Source organism: Camelus ferus, chromosome 13 (assembly GCF_009834535.1).
Source record: "Camelus ferus isolate YT-003-E chromosome 13, BCGSAC_Cfer_1.0, whole genome shotgun sequence".
Classification (NCBI taxonomy): Eukaryota; Metazoa; Chordata; class Mammalia; order Artiodactyla; family Camelidae; genus Camelus; species Camelus ferus.
The window spans coordinates 6,025,820-6,045,183 of record NC_045708.1 but is presented as its reverse complement, the minus strand read 5'-3'; the positions used below and the strand labels follow the sequence as shown (position 1 = coordinate 6,045,183).

At 54.6% G+C, this 19,364-nt stretch overlaps 1 protein-coding gene across 4 annotated transcripts; it reads left to right on the top strand.

Moving 5' to 3' along the window:
• Nucleotides 1-1,866: 1,866 nt before the first annotated feature.
• Nucleotides 1,867-16,988, top strand: GPR157 (G protein-coupled receptor 157). Of its 4 annotated transcripts, none has more exons than XM_032495125.1 (5): nucleotides 1,867-2,437; nucleotides 9,698-9,882; nucleotides 12,376-12,589; nucleotides 15,753-15,947; nucleotides 16,346-16,988. In XM_032495125.1, exons 1-5 carry the CDS (start codon nucleotides 1,871-1,873, stop codon nucleotides 16,547-16,549), a joined length of 1,365 nt encoding a protein of 454 aa, XP_032351016.1. In that variant the 5' UTR covers nucleotides 1,867-1,870; the 3' UTR covers nucleotides 16,550-16,988. The 4 variants fall into 4 exon arrangements, with proteins under 4 accessions (XP_032351016.1, XP_032351017.1, XP_032351019.1 ...); XM_032495128.1 differs by lacking the exon at nucleotides 1,867-2,437 and adding an exon at nucleotides 4,286-4,315; XM_032495127.1 differs by lacking the exon at nucleotides 1,867-2,437 and adding an exon at nucleotides 4,657-4,704.
• The last annotated feature ends 2,376 nt before the right edge of the window (nucleotides 16,989-19,364 follow it).

The following is a 19,364-nucleotide window of genomic DNA, read 5'->3' as shown; positions in this document are numbered from 1 at the left end:
TTAATTAGAGAAATGCAAATCAAAACCACAATGAAACACCACTTCATACCACTAGAATTGTTAGAATCAAAAAGCAGATGATAAAAGTGTCAGGAGAATGTGGAGAAATGAGAGCCCTCATACACTGCTGTAGGAATATAAAATGGTGCAGCCACTTTGCAAAACAATCCAGCAGTTCCTCAAAAAGTTAAAAATGGAGTAGCTATATGACAGAGCAGTTCCACTCCTGGGTATATACCCAAGACATGTATATACCCAAGAGAAATGAAAATATATGTCGGCACAAAAGCTTCTTTATGAATGTTCCTAGCATCATAATTCATAATGGCCAAATTGTAGCCATCAGTTGATAAATGGAAAAACAAATGTGGGATAGCCGTACGATGGAATATTATTAGGCCATGAAAAGGAATGAAGCACCCTACATGCTACAATGTGGATGAACCTTGAAAATGAGCTGAGTGAAAGAAGCCAGTCACAAAAGACCACTTATTATCTGATCCCGTCCCTGTGAAATGTCCAGAATAGGCAAATCCATAGACACAGAAGGTGGATTAGAGTTGCCAGGAGCTCGGGGGAGGGAGAAATGGGGAATGACTACTATTAAAAAACAAAATACAACTGAGTAAATTGTAAAGATTGCATTGGCTTTATTCACTCATCATGAATCACCCAGCATCCTACCTAGCAAACAGAAAGGAGCTCTGAAGAGCTGTACACAATGGAAGATTTTTATAGGCAGAAGATGGGATAAGGAAATTATTCTAGCAAAGAGCTGATTATTTCAGGCAAGGTCACCTTCCTTTGGGGGATGGCAGGGGTCTATCAGATGGATTCCCTCACTAGTGCTAACTAGGAAGTTCCAGATCAAATGGTTAAAAGTACATTCCTGGGAGAGACGGAAACTGCAACTAGGTAAGGTGTGAGGTCTAGGTTACGAGATGTGAGCTTAGAACAAGTGACTCCATTTTGGACCTGTTACCTCTCTTTTGACACTACTAACTGTGTTTCTTTTTGAGGTGATGAAAATGTTATGGATTACGTAATGATGATGGTTGCACAAATTTGTGTCCTATAAATCTCTGTACACACTTAAAAGGGCCAATTTTATGGTCTGTGATTGGTATCCCAATTTTTTAAAGTGAAATTTTCAAAAAAGAAGAAAAATTGGGAGTTAATGTTTCATTTAAAAAAAAAAAAAAAGCTTGCCTTATAGCTCAATTTTAAAAAACAGCGTGCTTATTGTAAGAAAAATTGGGAACACTCCCTGGGGGAAGCACCACTCGATGACAGGTACCATTGCTTAAGGAATGAGGATCACACTCTAGAGTTGCTTTTATTACCACTGGAAAGAACACCTCCATCCCCTTTCCCTAATATACACCCCCCTCCACCACACACACACACACACACACACACACACACACGTGTGCTGGCTAAAAGGCAGGAAGGTAATATTAGCCCTAGAAATGCCAGTCCATTTCTCCCAGGACTGGACGTCCTAGCCTGCTGGCAAGAGCTGGGGGTTCTAGGGGGTGGGGGGGAGGGAGCGCGGTGATTCGGACAGGATGTGGGGACTATCAGGTGGAATGTGGAGGGCACAAGAGTGTGGTGTGAGGGCTGGGGAGGCGGCACGGGGGTGGTGCTGGGGAGCTGGGAGGATAGGGAAGGAGGAGGGTAGAAGGTGCGCCCGCAGGGACACGGCGCTGCGGCGTGGACAGGGCTCATGGGAGGGGCTTAGGGGTCCAGCACCGGGCTTCAACCGGGACGTGGGGGTCACAGGGTGGGGCGTGGGGGTCGCAGGGGCGTGGTGTGAGAGCGGGGGCGGGGCGCCGGGGCGGGGCGCGGGGGCGGTCCGGACGCGGGTGCCATGGGGTGGGGCGTGGAGGGCGCGGGCCCGGAGGAGTCAGGAGGGGCCGGGACGCGGGCGGGCGAGGCGGGGGCCGGTACGAGAGCCGCTCCCGGGTGGGTGCCCAGACAGCGGCGGCGGCCGTGCACGGTGCCCGGCCTCTGGCCTTGCGGCGCCCCGGCCCCGGCCCCCTCCGCGCCAGGCCATGCCTCCTCCCGCGCCGCCCACCGTGCTGGTGCCGTCGGAGCGCGCCGTGGTGCTGCTGTCCTGCGCGCTCTCCGCGCTCGGCTCGGGCCTGCTGGTGGCCACGCACGCCCTGTGGCCGGACCTGCGCAGCCGGGCGCGGCTCCTGCTGTTTTTCCTGTCGCTGGCCGACCTGCTCTCGGCTGCCTCCTACTTCTACGGGGTTCTGCAGGACTTCGAGGGCTCCTCGTGGGACTGCGTGCTGCAGGGCGCGGTCTCCACCTTCGCCAGCACCAGCTCCTTCTTCTGGACAGTGGCCATCGCCCTCTACCTGTACCTCAGCATCGTCCGCTCCATGTGCGGGCCCGAGGCCCGCCGCCTGCTCTGGGTTTTCCACATCGTCAGGTGGGTGGCGGCCGCGCTGCTTTCCCTCGAGCCCGAGCCCGAGACCCCTGGCCGGGCGCCCAGCGGGCAGTCTCCTCATGCCCCGCGACCGCCCTAGGCTAGCGGGCCAGCGAGATGATGCCAGGCTTGCCTGAGAGATGGACCATTCCTGAGCCTCTCCGCAAGGGTGCTCCTTTGAGGCGACCCCAGCCTGAGCCTCCCGAGGAGGTGGGCGCCTCAGCGCAGCCCCTGGAGGGTGGGGGCCCAGAGCTGGCCCACAGAGCCTGACCCTGGTAACTTGGAAGCACTTGGAGAGCTGGCGAAGGCACGTTAGGCCCTACGTCTCCTGCTTCGTTGCGTTCTGGTCATCCCCGCTGCCCAAGGGGAGAAGCACCTGGGATCGGGGCTGGGAGATAAGTTAGGTGGCTGCCCCAGGCTGGCGAGGTAGGTGTGGTGCACTGAGCCACTCCCAGGCTGCCCCTCCACTCAGCCCTCTGCCAGACACACTGCTTCAGCTAAAACATTTAGGAGGGACAGCCTTGTTTATTTTATCTTTGCCCATCTCTAAATCAGGCCCCAGTCGCTTGTTATCGCTGTTCTAGATAATCTTTACTTTCTAGAGTTCAGTAGCTCTGAAATTGAGGTCAGTGGCAGAGGCTGGTCTGGAAGAGGGCTGCCAGCTGCCTGAAGTCTCTAAGAGTAGAGAAAACCAAGGCCTTGTCCTGCCCTGGCTTTGGAGTGTCTCATCCAAGTAACCCTCACCTATGGAGGAAGGTTGGCCCCTTCCTGGTGTTAATCTCAAGATTCAGACATCTGGTGGTGTCCTGTGCTGAACCCAGGGCAGCAATTTTATAGAGCTTCTATCCTCTCTCCTTCCAGATAAGTGCACCAAATGCTGCCCTAATTATAGGTCCTCTATGTTAAATACTTGAGTTCTTTCCAAGAGACTGAGGCTAGTCAGCACTTTGGTAGAGACAGGTCACCTGGGTGTCACAACAGTGAGGTCACAAGCCTGCAAGAGTCACTTGACCTCCAGGTCTCAGAGCTGTTGGATCGAGGCCATTCAGTCCCTGGGAAACTCAATGGCCTGCTTCTCAGCTGTTCAAGTCAAAACTTTTGCCCAGAGCCATTCAGACGTGCCTCAGGGGGCCCACCGAGCAGGACTGCCTTTCCTCTCTCTGCATCCTTCCTGGTCTCCAGGTCCATTCCCGAGACCCCATCCTTGGCAGGCTGCGTGGGTGTGGGCAGCGGGGGGGCGCACGTGCACTTGAGAAGAAGCCAAGACTCTGCAAGAATCTCTCCTCTTTTCCCCCCTCTTTTGAAAAATTCTGAATACAATGTATTTTTTAAGTGATAAAGAGCCTGGTGCAGCTCCTGTAGAAAAGACAAATTTCCTAAGAACCCTGAGTTGGAAGTTCTTTCTGTTCACTTCTGGGGATGTTTTCTGTGATGCCTAAGGAAGGCCTAAGAAAGTCTGCGTGGCCTTCTCTGGCCATAAAAAAAGAAGCAAATTGTTCATCTTGTCTGTTGGATGTGACCCACGTGCTTCTTAAAAAGAAAAAAAAAGTTTCCTAAATCCAAGCTAGTAAGGAGCTTTGGCAGTTTATTCCCTTTCAGAAGTTAGCACGCACGTTGCACATCTAAGAATTGGTAAAACCTGTCCAACAGGCTCGTGTATTGACCTAGATCTTCCAAGACTGTCTTGCTAAGGACTGTCCAGCGACTTTCTTTGGAGGATTAATTTCTTGCTGCTGAAGGACCTCTCAGTGTGGGAATCTCATCTTCAGACACAGGCGACACAGTCACCCACTGGTTAATCTTTTCAAACGACTGGAAATCAGTCTTCTTCTTTAAACCTTTCAGTCTTGGAAAATATTTTAAAATATGACAACACAAAAGGTTGATATCTCTAGTCTGTAAGGAGTTTTTATGAGTTGATTTTTAAAAAAAAACTGACACATATCCTGATAAATAGACAAAGGACATTCTAACAATAGTAAAAGCATGAGAACTCAAAACAACACACGTTGTAACAGTGAGGTATCATTTTCTCATTAAATTAGAAGGAAAAAATTAGCGAGGAAGAATACTGATGTGATAAATGCAGGTGAAACTGGTGTTTTCGTACATCATTATTGGCGATGTAAATTGGTATAATCCATGTAGGAAGTATTTGGTTCATACCCCTTGATCCCAGTAATCCTATTTATAGGGACCTGGTCTAAGGAGATAAACCAAATTGCATGCAAAGCCGGATGTACAGAGGAGTTTGTACGGCACTGTTAATGGTAAGAATTTGAAAGCAACCTAAATGTCCAAAAAATAGGGGAATGGTAAGTTACAGACTTCACCTCACCTGGAAGTGTTGCACTGCCGTTATATATTGACCGTGAATTCTATTAAATCATATATTTTTTAACTGGTATGCTACAGTGTTAAGTGGGGGGTGGGGAGGAAAAAAAAAAAAGCCAGGCACAGCAGGAGGCTAGAGAGAGTGGTGCTCACGTGCAAGTTCCCAGAAAGCACCTGCACGGCCCCGGGGGGCCCATCATAATGTCTGACATAGTGTCCTTTACAGAAAGAATTTTTTTTTTAAATCTATTTGGGGAAAGTGGGCAGCTTAGACTTGATCCTCAGGGACACTGCATGTCATCACAAGCTGCATCAGGCCCCTGAGGTCTTGCAAAGTGAGGTCCCATTCCTCAGCTCATCTGTCATCTGTAACCCGGGTGCTCCAGGTGATCACGCTCCCGGCACAGCCCATGAGACTTGCCCGAGGCTGCACGAGCTGTTAGTGGGAAGCTCAGAGTTAGAACTCGAAGGTCAGTGCTCATTTTAGGATTCCATCTTGTCTCCAGGCCTTGACAATAATTTCTTAAACTGAGAGAGAATTTGGAAATAATTTATTTTTAACTTTCCAGATTTCTACCATTATTAACATTTTACCATGTTAGCTTTACCTTGTCTGATTTTTTTTTCTGAAACCATTTAAGAGGAAGTTGAAGACCTGATGCCCCCCAACTCCTGAATCCTTTAGTGTGTCTTTATTTTAAAAGTCAAGGATAGTCTCTTGCATAACCACACACACCTCCTCAAAGCAGGAGATTAACACGGAGCAATGCCAGTGTCTGACTGCGGGTTTATTGAGGTTTTGTGAGTCATCTAATAAGGTCCCCGATAGCAAAGGAAGGTCCTGGCTTATGCGTTGACTTCGTTTTCCTCTCTCTACCCTCCTTTCATCTGGAATATTTCTTCCATCTTCCCTGGGGTTTCACATTTGATCTTTTTGAAGAGAACAGGCCTGTTACTTTGCAGCATGTCCCCTGCCTGGCTTGCCTGATGCTTTCTCGTGAGTGGACTCAGGATCTGCACTTTGGGCTGGAATCTCAAGGAAACGTGTTCTCGCTTCTTTCACAGCAGTGCCCGACAACTTTGATTTGTCCCTTTACTGGTGATGTTCACTTTGACCCCTGGGTCAACGTGTTATCTGCCGGTTCTCCACCGCAGCTACGCTTTCCTTTTGTAACTAACGAGGACCTCTTGTAAGTCCTCAGACTTTTGCCCAAAGGTTGCACAACCACTGATGCCGACAGTATTCGGAGGTGAATCTTCTGGTTGTTGCTGCATTTTTAAGGTTGGGTGAGAATATCCTGTGTTGGAGGGAAAGCCCTGTATTAACTCCCCTCCTGTTGCATCTTAGCTGTGGAGGCAGCATGATACCAGTGCCCCGAATTCTGCATCCACTGGATAGGCATCTGTGGCCATCTATCTGCAGTGCTGGCCTAAGAACGTGCTGAGCAGGTCAGCTGGCAGCTGCTGTGGGCAGGGTCACTTCCCCTCTGATAAGATAAGCCTGAAACCATCTCTGTCCCCCTGCAGAAGGTGCCCTGCCTTTCAGAAGCAGTCGTTAGCACCTCTCCCCCTGCAGCAAGGTAGTGGGTTCCTCTGAACCGAGCCGGCAGGGTCATTAACTGTCTCCCCACCTGTGTGCCCCTGGCCACCGCTGTGCCAGGCACCCACTGGTGTGTCCTGTGAGCGTGGGGGGAGGTCAGGCCAGGGGTGCCTCCTCTCACCGAGTCAGAAGTCAGGGCCCGGGCCGGGCTGGCCACCTCGAGCCGTCGTAGGATTTCTTCTGGCCCCACTGAAGTGGGAGGAGGTGTGGGCATGACCCCTGGCCCACGTGCCCACCTGCTCTCTGGCATTTGCTGGGGGGTTCTGGAAGAAGAGAGTCGATGGCACCCCAAGTTCACCATGAACCACCCCCCCCCCCGTGAGGCGTGGGAAGTTCCATCACAGAGAAAAGGGGAACTATGGGCCCAGAGAGGGGAAAGCCTGCAAGCTCTCTAAGCAGAAAGTGGCCCACCGTAGGGCCGGGCAGGGCCCCAGCGGGCAGGGTCAGAATAGGGGGTGGACACAGAAGCACCCCACGTCGGTCAGTCCTCCCCAGAATAACAAGAGTTGAACTGGCTTTGTTCCCCCGTAGACGTTTCCCGGGGGCACTGCTACAGCGTGAGGTCTCCACACTGCTTTCAGGGGAGCCCACTGCAGGGGCTGCACTGTGGCACCAGTGGCTACCCCTTGACCCTTCCAGGGCAAAGTCAGATCCTACTGGCCCTTCCCTGGGCCCAGGTGGGCAGGAAAGCATCTCTGAGGAGCTCCTGGGCGCCCATGGAAGCGGGGCTGCAGAAGGTGGTGCCCTGGGGGCGAGTGTTTAAAAGTCTCTCTGGACATCCCTCCCCACTCCTGTGGCCAGAGCTTCAGAGGCTCTGGTGGTGGCCTGGCCAGTGGCCGACTCCCTGCACTCCCACGCCGGCCCCTCTGCCCCATGCTTAACAATCAGAGCCCACTGTTCCGGACAGAAACCTCCAGGCAGCCGAGCCCTGGAGTCCTTTCACCAGGCCTGCTGCCCGCAGCTGCGTCCCAGCTGGGTCCCTCCAGCAGGCTCTGTCTGGCTCCCAAGAGCTTTCTAAATTGGCACACTGTTGCTAACAGTTTTGTTCATAGTAGATGCTCAATAAAAATGCACTGAATAAATGGTCAAGCAGATCAGGGCATTCTGAGGTCATGTTAACATTCAAGGCTTTTCATAGGCCACGGGCACCTGGACCAGGCTCTGCTCTTTGGGGGAGAAGACGCTTTTGTGGCCTTCCCAGCAGGTGCCACCCACCCCACAAAGATCTATAGGAAGGGGGAGGTTTGGGGTGAGGAGAAAGTGCAGGAATCAATGGTGTATTGAGCAGACCATGAGCCCCCTTCCACGAGATGGGGGAGGCTATGTCACCCCAGGTGTCCCCCCTGCCTCTGACTGGTGGGAGAGGTTCCAGAAGATGCCCAGCTGGGCAAACTGGGGACCCACTGGGAAACCCAGAGTGTTGCTGTTGTGGGCACTGGCCGCCTCTCGTGCTCACCTGACAGATGCCAGGGAATCCAGGTGTGGGACGTAGCCTGCTCACCACCTGGCTGATCCCACAGTGGTTCAGCTTCTCTCTGGGAGACCGAGGAACACAGTGGATGCTGAGTCCCAGGGGCCGAGCTCATGAGCAGTCTGAAGGGCTTCCCCCTCCTCTAAGCTTCCTGAGGGCCCCCAGCTCCGCCAGCCTGGCTGTGGTGGGAGGGGGTCCCCTGTTTCTGGGCTACTGCGCCCTGCCAGGGAGCACTCCTCCCCCACTGTTGGTAGGAGCTTCTACCTTCGTCTGCTCTGGCTGCCCTAACAGAGCCCGCAGAACACAAGTGAGGGCTGGGCCCAGGCACCTCCGGAAGAAGCTCTTGGTGCCCCTCCCAGTGGGGGATACTGCTCAGAATGGCCTTCTGACCCCCTGCATCTAGGTGACCCCAGCCCTGCTTCTTCTCAGTCCGAGTCACAGGTTTGGAGCAAAGGGGCCTTGTTGGTCACCTGCTTTAACCACGTCCCTCCTCGGCACCTCTCCCAGCGCCCCCGGCACACTCCCTCTGGGGAGGCCGCCCGTTCAGCCCTCAGCTTTCTGACTGAGCAGGACACCTGCCCTTTCCTCCGGCCACCAGACTCCACCCCACTAGCAGGACCTCCTCAGAGTCTTTAAATGTTCCGGAACAGCTCAAGGCCCTGCGTCTCCTCCCAGGCCCGGCTCTGGTGCCAGCTTCCCAGTCTCAGGTTTAGCACGTGGGTCACAGGTGTCCGCACGGAGGCAGGGCAGTTTGCCGGCTGACCTCCCCCTCAACATCTGGGCGTCAGGGCGACCCCTCTGACCACACGACTTTCTCGGTCACGGTCAGCTAAAACCCTGGGTCTGTTTCACACGTGCTGTTGAGCTGTATCTTACTCGTTCTGATTTTATTTTTTGATGGATGGCTTCTTTTTTTTGGAGGGGTAAAAACTCTTATGTGATACATGTCAGAAATTAGAAGTATGCATTTACGGAAAGCAGGAATTACATCACAGGTGTCTTTGTAGAGTTCCTTCCAGATTCGTACCACCTCCATCTCAGGGTGGCCACTGGCCGGAGAAGAGCTGGGCTTATCTGAGCTTGCCGAAATGACTTCCTCCTCATTCTGCTCTCTGGGTCCAGAACCTGGGGCAGCTTCAGCTCCCTACCGTTCCCTTCCTCTGTCCCGTGGTGTCCTGGAGCCAGCTTGCGGGACCCGATTGCAAAATTTCAGGGCATTTTGTGGGCTGATTGTTGGATACCACCATCATTAAAAGTTACATTATATAAACTTACAATTAAATAAATTACATTAAAAACAAAATTAATAAATATTCAAAACTCCTTCGGTCCTAATTATTATTTTGTTGATTTGCAGAGCAGATGGCAGCAAACTGTTCCCTGTAGAGGACGAGATAGTGAGTATTTTCAGCTCGGCAGGCCAGGTGATCTCCGCTGCAGCTGCTCAGCTCAGCTCTTGCAGCTTGAAAGCAGTCATAGACAACATGAGGCCAGTGCGTATGGCTGTGTGCCAATAAAACTTTATTGAAAAAAAACAGACCTTGGGCCAGATTTGGCCTGAGGGCCGTAGTTTGCTGGACGGCTGATCTAGATTTAAGGAAGTGATAGAGAAAATGTCAAATATAAAGATTAAACATAAAAGTGTTACTGATCTCTGAACTTATGCAGAGGCTGCTGCCACATGAGGGCAGGCAGGAAGCTGGGTATTTGAGCGGGAGGTGATGAGAAGGGGCAGGATCTCAGAGCCGGAAAATAGAAGACATATTCTTCCAGGGTTGGGAAATTATTACCTGACCCACAGAGAGGTTGCTCACCTCATGCTGACCCGGTGAGGTTCCAGCTTTTGTCTGTTCCCCAGGTCTTCCTCATGTCACTTCCATCTTACCGGTTAAGGAGGATGGAAATACCGCCCACCTTCATGTCATGGAGCCACCCTCATTTGCTAACTGCGGCCACAGGTTGGCTGCGGATACCTGAGTTTGGCAAAAAGCAGCAGCAGCATCGTGTGAGCCTCACTTGGCGGCATGGAATTGACAAGAGGGGGTAACGTGCATTTTATTATTATTTTTAAAGTGTGTGCCTCACATCCTTGATGTCAGTAAAATTCATAGTTTGTGTGTATAAATCCACACACACGTTTGTGCATATACGTCTTTCTGATGTTGAAATATCACCAGCACCCCATTGTCTGTGCCCGCAAATTATGAGTCTGGGTGAGCCTGCTTGGCTGGGTTACGGACCATCCCTCCCACTCCATTCCGTGAGATTACCCCTCCTTCCCACCCCCACCTAAGTGCCTCCCCAGGCAGCTTCTGGCCCCCGTAGAGCTGCTGGCTGTGCTTAAGTTCAAACAGCAACTCTGATTGATCAACCCCTGGTCTTAACCCTGTCAGAGCTGTCTGTCTGTCTGGGCTCCCCTCTGGATGTTTCCCAACACAGACTCAGCTCCAGGCACACCTCCGGGACACAGAGGAAACACATCACTTTGCAGCTTTCGTATGACAGACCTAAAGCTGCAAACCGTGGGGCTGTCACCCTGTGGTCCCCGGGTTTCCCTTAAGGGCCCTAGGGATGCCGAGGAGGAACAGGAGCCCCTTCCTCCTGCCACACCCTGCTCTCCCTTCCTGCCTGAGTGGGAATCCTCGGCTCCAGTCCTGCCGGGTGACTGTCCCTACGCACTGCGCTCCCCTCTTCCCAGAACTCCTCAGAGGAACCCTGTGAACCGTGAAGTGATGAGAAAGCCCACCTCTGACTTCAGGATTTCAGATGCAGTTCTTGAAAAGCCTTTTAGCTCCTTTGCATAATGTCTTTGCAGTGAATATTTAGGAAGTCAGTTGGGGAAGCTGTCTCAGTCACTTGGCTCAAACTTCATTCGTTCACTCACTCACTCATTCATTCAGCAGGTCCCAGTTTGGCCCCTCCCACGTGCCAGGCACTGTTGTAGATGCCGAGATAAACAGCAGTGAACCCACACAGGCTCCTGGAGCTCACAGCTGACCTGTGTAAAATCCCAGGACGGCCTGAGTTTTAAAACGGTAACCCTTTATTAAGGCAAAATAGCTTGACACTAATATCTGTTAACTTACCAGATGAATAACTTTGCACAGGACTAGCATTTAAAATGGACACACTCCATTTTAAAGTGTAACTTGGTACCTTTCTCATAACCCTTTAACTCCTGTAGGGTTTCTGCCCCTTCTGAGCCTTTGTGACTTCGAGGAGGACTTGCTGCGCTGTCCCTCCTGTGGAGGCTGCGGAGGCGAGGGGACAGGTGGTTCTGAGAGCCTCCTGCACCCCGTCCTTCCCAGGCCAAGAGAGCCAACTTCCTCCCTTTCATTTACTGATGACACTGTCCCGTTCACTGCTTGTTCTGTGGGTAACTGGGCCGGGACGTAGGCCCATGTGTCCTTTTCCTGGGGGCAGCGACCGCACAGGCCTCACACATTCCTGGCGCCTGCACCACAGGCCCGAATCCTGGGACGTGGGGTCAGAACTCATTGACAACAGCGGTCATCAACACAGACACACTCACCACGTCTCGTGTGCTGGGCGTAACGCTGGTCAGTTTATTCCTGTGGTGACCCGGAGCGGCGCTGTGCTCGAGGCTCTGTGATCATTCCCACTTGGTGGAGAAAAACACTGCCACGGTCAGCCAGGTGGGCCAGGCTGGGACACAGCACGCCCAGCCCCTTGCATCACGGCCCAAGCTCTTCGCCACCCTGCCAGGTGGCCATGTAGTGTCTGTGTGTCTCGCTACCTGATTTAAAAGGCTCTGCAAAGAGACTGATGTGGGGAGCTCTGGGGGGCGGGCCTTGGGGCTCGGCTCTAACCCGGGCTGTGTTGCCACTGCGTTAAGCTCTTGAAAAGTCAGCCCAGCACTCCCCTGAGAGGGAGACCTTGCTCTGGGCTTTCTGCTTTAGAGGGTCCCCTTTGACCCTTGCCAGGGCCCACCCCCTTCCCATAGAGGAAGGGGGCCTGAGGACCGAGGAGGTGTGTCTGCCCCGAGCCCATGTTCACCCTTCCAGGTCCTGCTGCAGGTGCCCAGGACCTTGGAATTCCCCACCCAGACAACCCCATGCCACCAGGGCGTGCTCCCCTGGAGCCAGGCTGGCCAGGGAGGGCTGACTGTCAGCAGGGTGTGTGGATGAGGCCCGGACACGTGGGCTGGTGTTTGCAGGCCCCTGGGTGCAGGAAGGAGCCAGCTGTTCCCAGGCCACAGCATCCCAGAGCCGGCCTCCAAGGAGCCTGGCAGTTCGAAATAGAACCTGAGGGGTTGGGAGGGTGTGTCTGTCCAGGCGAGATGCCGGGACATCCCTGGTGTCCCCTTCCCCAGGCTCTACGACTTCAGGGTGGGCCTGGCGGGTGGGGTTGGGGGCTTTGAGGACTCCCGCCCCTCTTTTCTCCAGGGACACTGTCTGTTCCAGACTCCCGAGGGCACTGCTCTCCTTGTCTACATGGCATCCCGGTCACTTCGCCCTCGCCCTGCCAGGAACCGGGCCTGACCTCGCTGCCTCCCGTTTGCTCCTTATTCCTCAGCTGGGGGGTCCCGCTGGTCATCACCGTAATAGCCGTGGCTCTAAAGAAGATCGGCTACGACGCCTCGGACGTGTCCGTGGGCTGGTGCTGGATTGACCTGGAGGCAGAGGACCGCGTGCTGTGGATGCTGCTGACTGGGAAGCTGTGGGAGCTGCTGGCCTACGTCACGCTGCCCGTGCTCTACCTGCTCATCCGGAAGCACATCGGCAGAGCGGTAGGTGCCCCTCGGGGCCCCGCCCGAGCTCTGTGCGGCCGCGGGGTCCCAGGCCAGCCCCCCTGGGGACAGGCCTAGTGACAGGCCAGAGGGACAGAGGGTTTGCTGTGCTGGGCAGCGGGACCACACCTAATTACGAGAATTGTGGGCTGTCTGGCTTGCTAATTACGCAGCCCTGTCAGGAGCGGGTCCTGTGATTCCTACTTTTGTGGATGAGGAAACAGGAGCTTCCCGAGGTTAAGGGGCCCCCCTAAACTCGCCCAGCTCAGAATGAGCTGCTTTGGAGTCAGAAGGCTGAGGGCTCCGCCTGTGTTCTGAGCCACAGCTCTCTACTGCCCCCTCCTGGAAGTCTGCCATGGTTGCTTAACCTTGAGAGGAATTTGGATGAAAGATGAGCAGTATCCAATAAGAAGGGAACTGGCGTGTGCTGGGGAGGGGAGGGGAGGCCGTGGAATTTTATAATCAGTGATACAAATAACTCACCTCACTATCCGTGGTGATTAAAATACCATAAATGGTAGACTTTTCAGGCTCGCAGGAATTCATAAATCAATAGGCAGGGCTGGCCAGGAGTCTAGGAGACTTCTGACAACGTGGGTTGGCCTGCAGCTCTAGGAAGGAGTGGTTTTCCTCTTGATAATCTGGTGAAATTGTCCCTTGTTCTGGCCTCCTGGTTCTGCAGATGTAAAGCATGGGCTTCCTCCTGGCCACAGGCAAACTGCTGCCAAAAAAAGGCTCAGGTTAGCCCATCCATTGATCTGCTTGACCATTTTATTCAGTGCATCTTTACTGAGCATCTACTATGCACAAAAGCTCTGTGTGGCCCGGGAGTTTGTAATGAGAACTCAGGCGTGAGTCCTGCCCTCCTAGAAGGAGGCAGAAGTGTGAGTGATTACGATGGAAAAGAAAATGTGACCCGTGGCTGGAGCAGTAACACAGGCTTCCGTGAACACTCTGGGGACAGACTTCCAAGCTCCTGCTGCTGGTGTGGGGTCCTGTGTTCCTTTTTGCTCTGAGTTTTCAAGGCTGACGTCGTAGGAGAGTGTGTCCCCATCTTTCAGGGTGTGCTGTTGGTGTCAGCCGCCACTGCCAAGTGTGCAGGGTGCTCCCGCAGCTGTCTGACCCTGATCCGCACCCTGTACTCCCATCTGTGTCTTCCCGGACACAGACTTGTTCTCTTTGTACTTCAAAATTTACCTGATTCTCACTCCTCCCTGCCACCCTCCTCTGGCTCAGCTTGGAGTCGTTGACAGAGATGCTGGCAGGGCTTCCCAACTGGTCTGAAATCCTCTTTGTCTTCTTCAGGCTTTCTGGTTGGTCTCCTGCCTGGGCTGGGGCTGCGCTGCTCATCTCCTTTTTTCTGCGGCCCTGGGAAGGTCTCAGGCTCCCCGATGAAAGCTCCCAGGAGCTCCCCCTGGCTCTGCCTAGGAGCCCCACCCCCACCCCACCTCCAGCTGCGTGTCTTTCTTCTTCCCTTCCTGTAGCGGGGCAGGAAGCCTGGGGCCCTGCCTGTGAGGCTGACCCTCACAAGTGTGAATGGGGCGTCTTTTACAACTCTGTGAATGTTTCCGGAAAAAAGGAATAATCACGGGCAGGGAGGTGAGAATGAGTTGTTCCTGCCTCCAGCTAGGAGGGAGAGCTGAACATAAATGAGCTGGAGCAGGCTTTGCTCTTAAGAGGAGTGGGCCAGCAGCCCTAGCTGGTGCCCGGCGGCTCCCCCCACCCCCGCCCAAGTGGTTCTGGGGGGTAGGGGTGGGGCGTGCAGCTCTCTGGGTGCTGCTGACGGTCCCAGGGGAGGCGGCAGGTGCTCTGAGCAGGTGAGCTGCACCAGCTTGGGTGCCCAGAGATGCCAGGGTGTGTGGCTTCTCTCCTAACCTGGGCCTTCAGTGTCCCCACAGATGACCAGGCTCAAAACCACATCTTTGTTTTGGAGTAGGTTTTTTTTTCCCGTCTATTTTTACAAGTGCAGTTGTGATCTGGAACTCCCTTTCCTCTCACTGAAGGGCATGCGGAGGAGCAGGGAAGCCAAAGCAGGTGCCTGCTCACCTTCTCCTTCCGCCCCAGCTTTGGTGGAAACCCCTGCTGGGGGCAGGCCGGGGTGGGGCCCAGCAGCCCTGTGCCCTAGATTGGGGGGTGGTTGCATTATGGAAGGAGAGGGTGATCGTGAGTAATAGGTTTGATAAACAAGGGTGAGTGGAGTGTAGGAAGGAGGATGATAAAAGCTATGAAAAGCAGATAGGAATAAAGAGCTGGCTGTGGGGACAGGACCACCCGGGGAATGCCTTTGCTGTGTAAAGAGGGCTATCAGGGTAGGCCCTCTCCAGAAGGTGACATTGGAGCAAAGACTCAAAGAGGGTGAGGAGTGAGCCACGCAGACCTCTGGGGAAGAGCATTCCAGAAGGAGGGAGCAGCTTGTGCAAAGGCCCTGGGGTGGGGGTGTGCCTTGCATGTCTGGGGCATTAGGAAGCCTGTGTGACTGGAGTGGAGTAAACAGGGGGATAGCAGCAGGGATGAGGTCAGAGCTGCACTGGGGTGGGGACATTGTAAGGAACGTGTGAAATGGGGAGCCACCGAGAGCTTTGAGTGGAAGACTGGCTTGGTCCGACTTCAGTTTTCAAGGAACTGCACTGCTCCTGTTTTGAGAATAAGACTAAGATGGGGAGGGATCAGGGTGGGGAGGGCGATGGAGAGGGTCAGTTAAGAGGCAGTTGAAAGTATCCAAGGAAGCAGTGGTGGTGCTTGGACCAGGCTGGCGGCAGTGGCAGTGGATAGAATATCCAGGTCTGGGTCTGTTTTAGAGGCAGAGCCCTCAGGACTTCCCTGGGGATGGGCTGTGAGCTGGAGCACAAAGAAGGGTCAAAGACGGCTCCCAAGTTTTGGGCCTGGGCAGCTGGAAGGGCAGAGTTCCCTTAGCTGAGATGGGGAAGCATGCAGTGGGCTTGACGGTGGAGGTCCATCACCCATTTTGGACACCCATGTGGGGATGTGGAGCAGGCAGCAGATGGAGTAGACGGGAGATCAGAAGGATCTGGGCCAGAGGAGGGAACCTGGGAGAAGGCATCGCCCACCGTACATCCTCCCCCAGCCAGCCTGTCCCTGCAAGGGTTGTGAGCAGGGCGGGAGGTGCGTCTGGCTCACCCCAGCTCTCTGTGTTCCCGCCCAGCACGCAGCGCTCTCCGAGTACCGGCCCATCATCTCCCAGGCGCAGCAGCTTCAGCGCCAAACATCCGTGGCCGATAAGAAACTGGTCCTGATCCCGCTCATCTTCATTTTCCTCCGGGTCTGGAGCACCGTGCGCTTCATCCTGACCCTCTACAGCTCCCCAGTGGTGCAGTCGCCGGTGCTGGTCGTTCTGCACGTAGGTCTGCCCAGCCCCTCCCCTGGCGCAGCCCAGCTCATCCAGCCCGAGCTGCACCCCGCCTTCCCCTCGCCCACAGGGAGCCTTGACCAGAGGAGGTGGGAGGTCAGTGTGGCCCTGGGGCAGCCCGGGGGAGCTGCGCGGCTGCCCAGTGGCTGAGGAGTAGCCCCAGGGGAGTTGACTGATCCGAAGTCCTCCCCCACCCGGAAGACCTGGAGACGTGCACCTGCAAGTTCAGGCCCGCCCCGAGCTGAACCACACTGCCAGGGTCACCGCAGACCAGCCTCAGGGGGTGGAGGGCAAGGTCCTGGGGTCCCAGCCCTCCCCAGCCCCCTCACGTGTGGGGATCAGACCCGCTCCAGCCCTGGCCCTGACACCTCTTCTGTTCTCCCGGCCAGGGTATCGGGAACACGTTTCAGGGAGGTGCCAACTGCATCACGTTCGCCCTCTGCACGCGCGCCGTCCGCACCCGGCTCCTCTCTCTCTGCTGCTGCTGCCCTTCTCAGCCCCCTGCCCAGAGCCCTCCCAAGGCACCGGCGCCCTCCCAGACAGGCCAGGCCCAGCGACCCACGCGGACCCCAGGCGAACTTCCGTGCACCTGAGCTTCTCCCTTCCTAGATCTGTGCATGGGTGCTGTGACCTGGGGCCCGGCGGTCTGAGCGCTGGCTGCAGGGAGCGGGCGTGGGTGTCGGTGCGCTGCCGGCCTTCCGCTAGCCAAGCTCTTGACCCCTGCCGGGGAGCAGCGCAGTCTCAGCTTCTTCTACCTCCTCGACCCTCAGGCGCACGTGCCCCTCACACTGCATCCTTCTGCACCCGGGGGTAGTCATCTGCATAGGGTTGGCACTGAGATTCAGGGAAACTAGAGGTATGTGATCATTATCAGGGCACCTTGTGGTCCGGGGGTCCTCGGCCTCATGACCACGCAGCACTGTTTACAATTTGACGGGACCCACACCTGTGGGAAGAGCATGAAGAGACTTGTACACTGTGCACCATCCTAAATAAAATGTCAGGGGGACCAGAGATGTGTCCCCAACCAGACGCCACGGAGCAGATTCCTTGTTTATCAGAGTGTTGCAATTCTCCCAAGAGCCTGGCTTTTCTTGGATAGCTCTGCTGGTCAACAGAAGTGCCAGTTACCTTTAACCAGGAGGTTCCCTGGTGACCACCGTGAGCACAGCCCAGCACAGCTGCTCAGGACAGCCGGTCTCCTTGGGACCTCCCAGGTTCTCTCTGTGGGCTGCCAGCCCTTGATGGAGATTGTGTTTGAGTTTCAAGCACGGGCCAGAATCCTGACACTTAAAATACAGGTCCCTCCTCCAGGGCAAGAGCTGGACCAGGACAGGAAGAGGCCGCTGCAGGGAGTCCCCCGGGTTCCCCACTGCCACCCGGGTCTGTCCTTGTGGAGACTGAAATAGGGGTGGGGTGGGGGAGGACCTGGCTTATCAACTTCCTAGTTTAATGTTTTATAGGAAAGGTGACCAGAGAGGGAGTGAATCATCCAGATCCTGATTCCTCCCTGACGGTGAAGGTTCTGGGAATTGGTTAGGGGAAACTGACACACACACATCACGGGGTGATTATTTACATTGAAAAGAAAAAGCATTTAAAATAAGCATATGTATCTCTGTGAGAAGTGGCTGTTCCACCAACACGTTCCACTTATTTCAGAAAACAGTTTTCTCTGTGAAGTCACAGAAGGCACTGGCCAGGAGTGAGCCTAGGGGGAGAAGTACAATTTTACCCGGTAGATGCCCCCCCCCTTGGGTCCCATGAGAACTCTGCAAAGCTGGAATGACTTTCTGAACCTATAATACGGTTCTGGATTAAAACCGCAGCCACACCGTATTGTTGATGCCCGTTTTACTCCCAAAAGCAAAACTCTGTAACCGGAGGGGAATCTGAATAGGCTTGTCCTCTACAGAGCTAGGTCCAGAGTGCTCATTTGGGGTTTCCTTTAAAAAAAGGTTTTATGAAAATCAGCAAGAGGTAGACATCCCCTCAGGATTCAGAGAAAGCTCTGGGCTGCCCTGCAGAAAGCTGCTTGTCAGTAGGTCAGTCTCCTTACAGAAACGGCCCATATGCGGGGCACCTGGTTCCCCTGAAGATGTTACAGCACGTCACGGGCACCTGACTGGTAAGGACCCTCACGTTAGCTTCTGGAATGGAGCAGAAATTCAGGAAGTTCCTTGCTGCAGAAAAGAAAATGACTCACGGCTGAGTTAGAGCATGGGCCATGGGACAATGATGCCGGAATAAAGCCTGCTGTGAAGGGGGCCCCCGGATTCCTCGGCTCAGGTGGTGCAATGCCGGCTCCCGCTGGGCGTGGCCTCTCCAGAACCAGCCTGAGACCTGGGTTTCCCCAGACCAGCCGGGAAGGACCTGCAGAGGGAGTCAGGGCTCCGAGAAGAGCATCTCTGTGTGCCCGGGCCTCCCTCGTATTCTCCTTCCACCTGTTCGTTGCTGCTGTTGTGCTGTGGGGTGCAAAAACCACCCCAGAGTTGCACCTGGCTGTTTCCGTTTCAACTCCCTCTGCTCCACACCACGTCTCTGCAGATGACTGGATGTGTTAGTACTGGGGGGGGGGGGGCGGGGGGGAGCATGTCCCAGTGCCCGGGGCCGGTGCTGACGGCAGCAGAACCTTGGAAACACAGCATCACCTCTTTCTCGGGTCAGTCTAGCTCGGCGGGTGGCGTTCAGGATGTGTGAGGAGGAAGTCATTTCCTGAAAGTCCAGGAGGGGCTCTTGCCTCGGACCAGAGCAAGACGAGCTGTGAGCCTCTCACACTTTGCTCGGCCTCAGGGGGTTCCTTCTCTTCTGTCCATGTGGTTCATGTCTGTCCACCCTCACCCCTCGGTTACAGGTGTGTGTCCTCAGCCTGAACAGGTGCTAGTTCTCGTTCCAGTGTGTTCTCAGCCCGGTGCCCCTCTCTCCTCAGGTGCTTGGTCTTTTCCTCAGGTCTCCTGCGCACTTTCTGCCTCTTTGGGCTCCTGAGTCGATTCTGTCTGCGTTTGTTTTTCAATAAAGATGAGGACTTGGCCCAGGCTGAGGGTGCAGACAGCTCGTCATACACCCACGACAAGAAAACACCTTTCTTCAAACTTCCCATCACGCCACAGTAACATCTCATGCGGTTTTTTGCACGTGCAGGTTGTACTGAAAACCCTCACCGTCTGGGTCAAGGCCAAAGTCTTGCTGCTCTCAATTAAATAAAAGAATTATTTTTCTTTTGCGTGTTTGGTGAACTGATTGCCCATGATGTGTGTGTGTTGAGGGGGATGTGCGGGGAGGAAGGATGGGGCAGGGCGGCTCAGACCGACCTGTGCTAGTGGGGGCGCAGGTCCAGAGCCTTCTGTGAGGTTGGGCCCTGGAGACGACGTCTGGGCCCTTCTCTGTGAGCAAATGTGGTCACGTAGG

What these genes read in the sequence shown, in the direction of transcription:
- GPR157 (XM_032495125.1), top strand. Translation starts at nt 1,871, where the DNA reads ATGGGGTGGGGCGTGGAGGGCGCGGGCCCGGAGGAGTCAGGAGGGGCC. An exon ending in TGGGTTTTCCACATCGTCAG is followed by an intron (nt 2,438 to 9,697) that starts GTGGGTGGCGGC and finishes TCTGTTCCCCAG; the next exon opens with GTCTTCCTCATGTCACTTCC. An exon ending in GGAAGCACATCGGCAGAGCG is followed by an intron (nt 12,590 to 15,752) that starts GTAGGTGCCCCT and finishes GTTCCCGCCCAG; the next exon opens with CACGCAGCGCTCTCCGAGTA.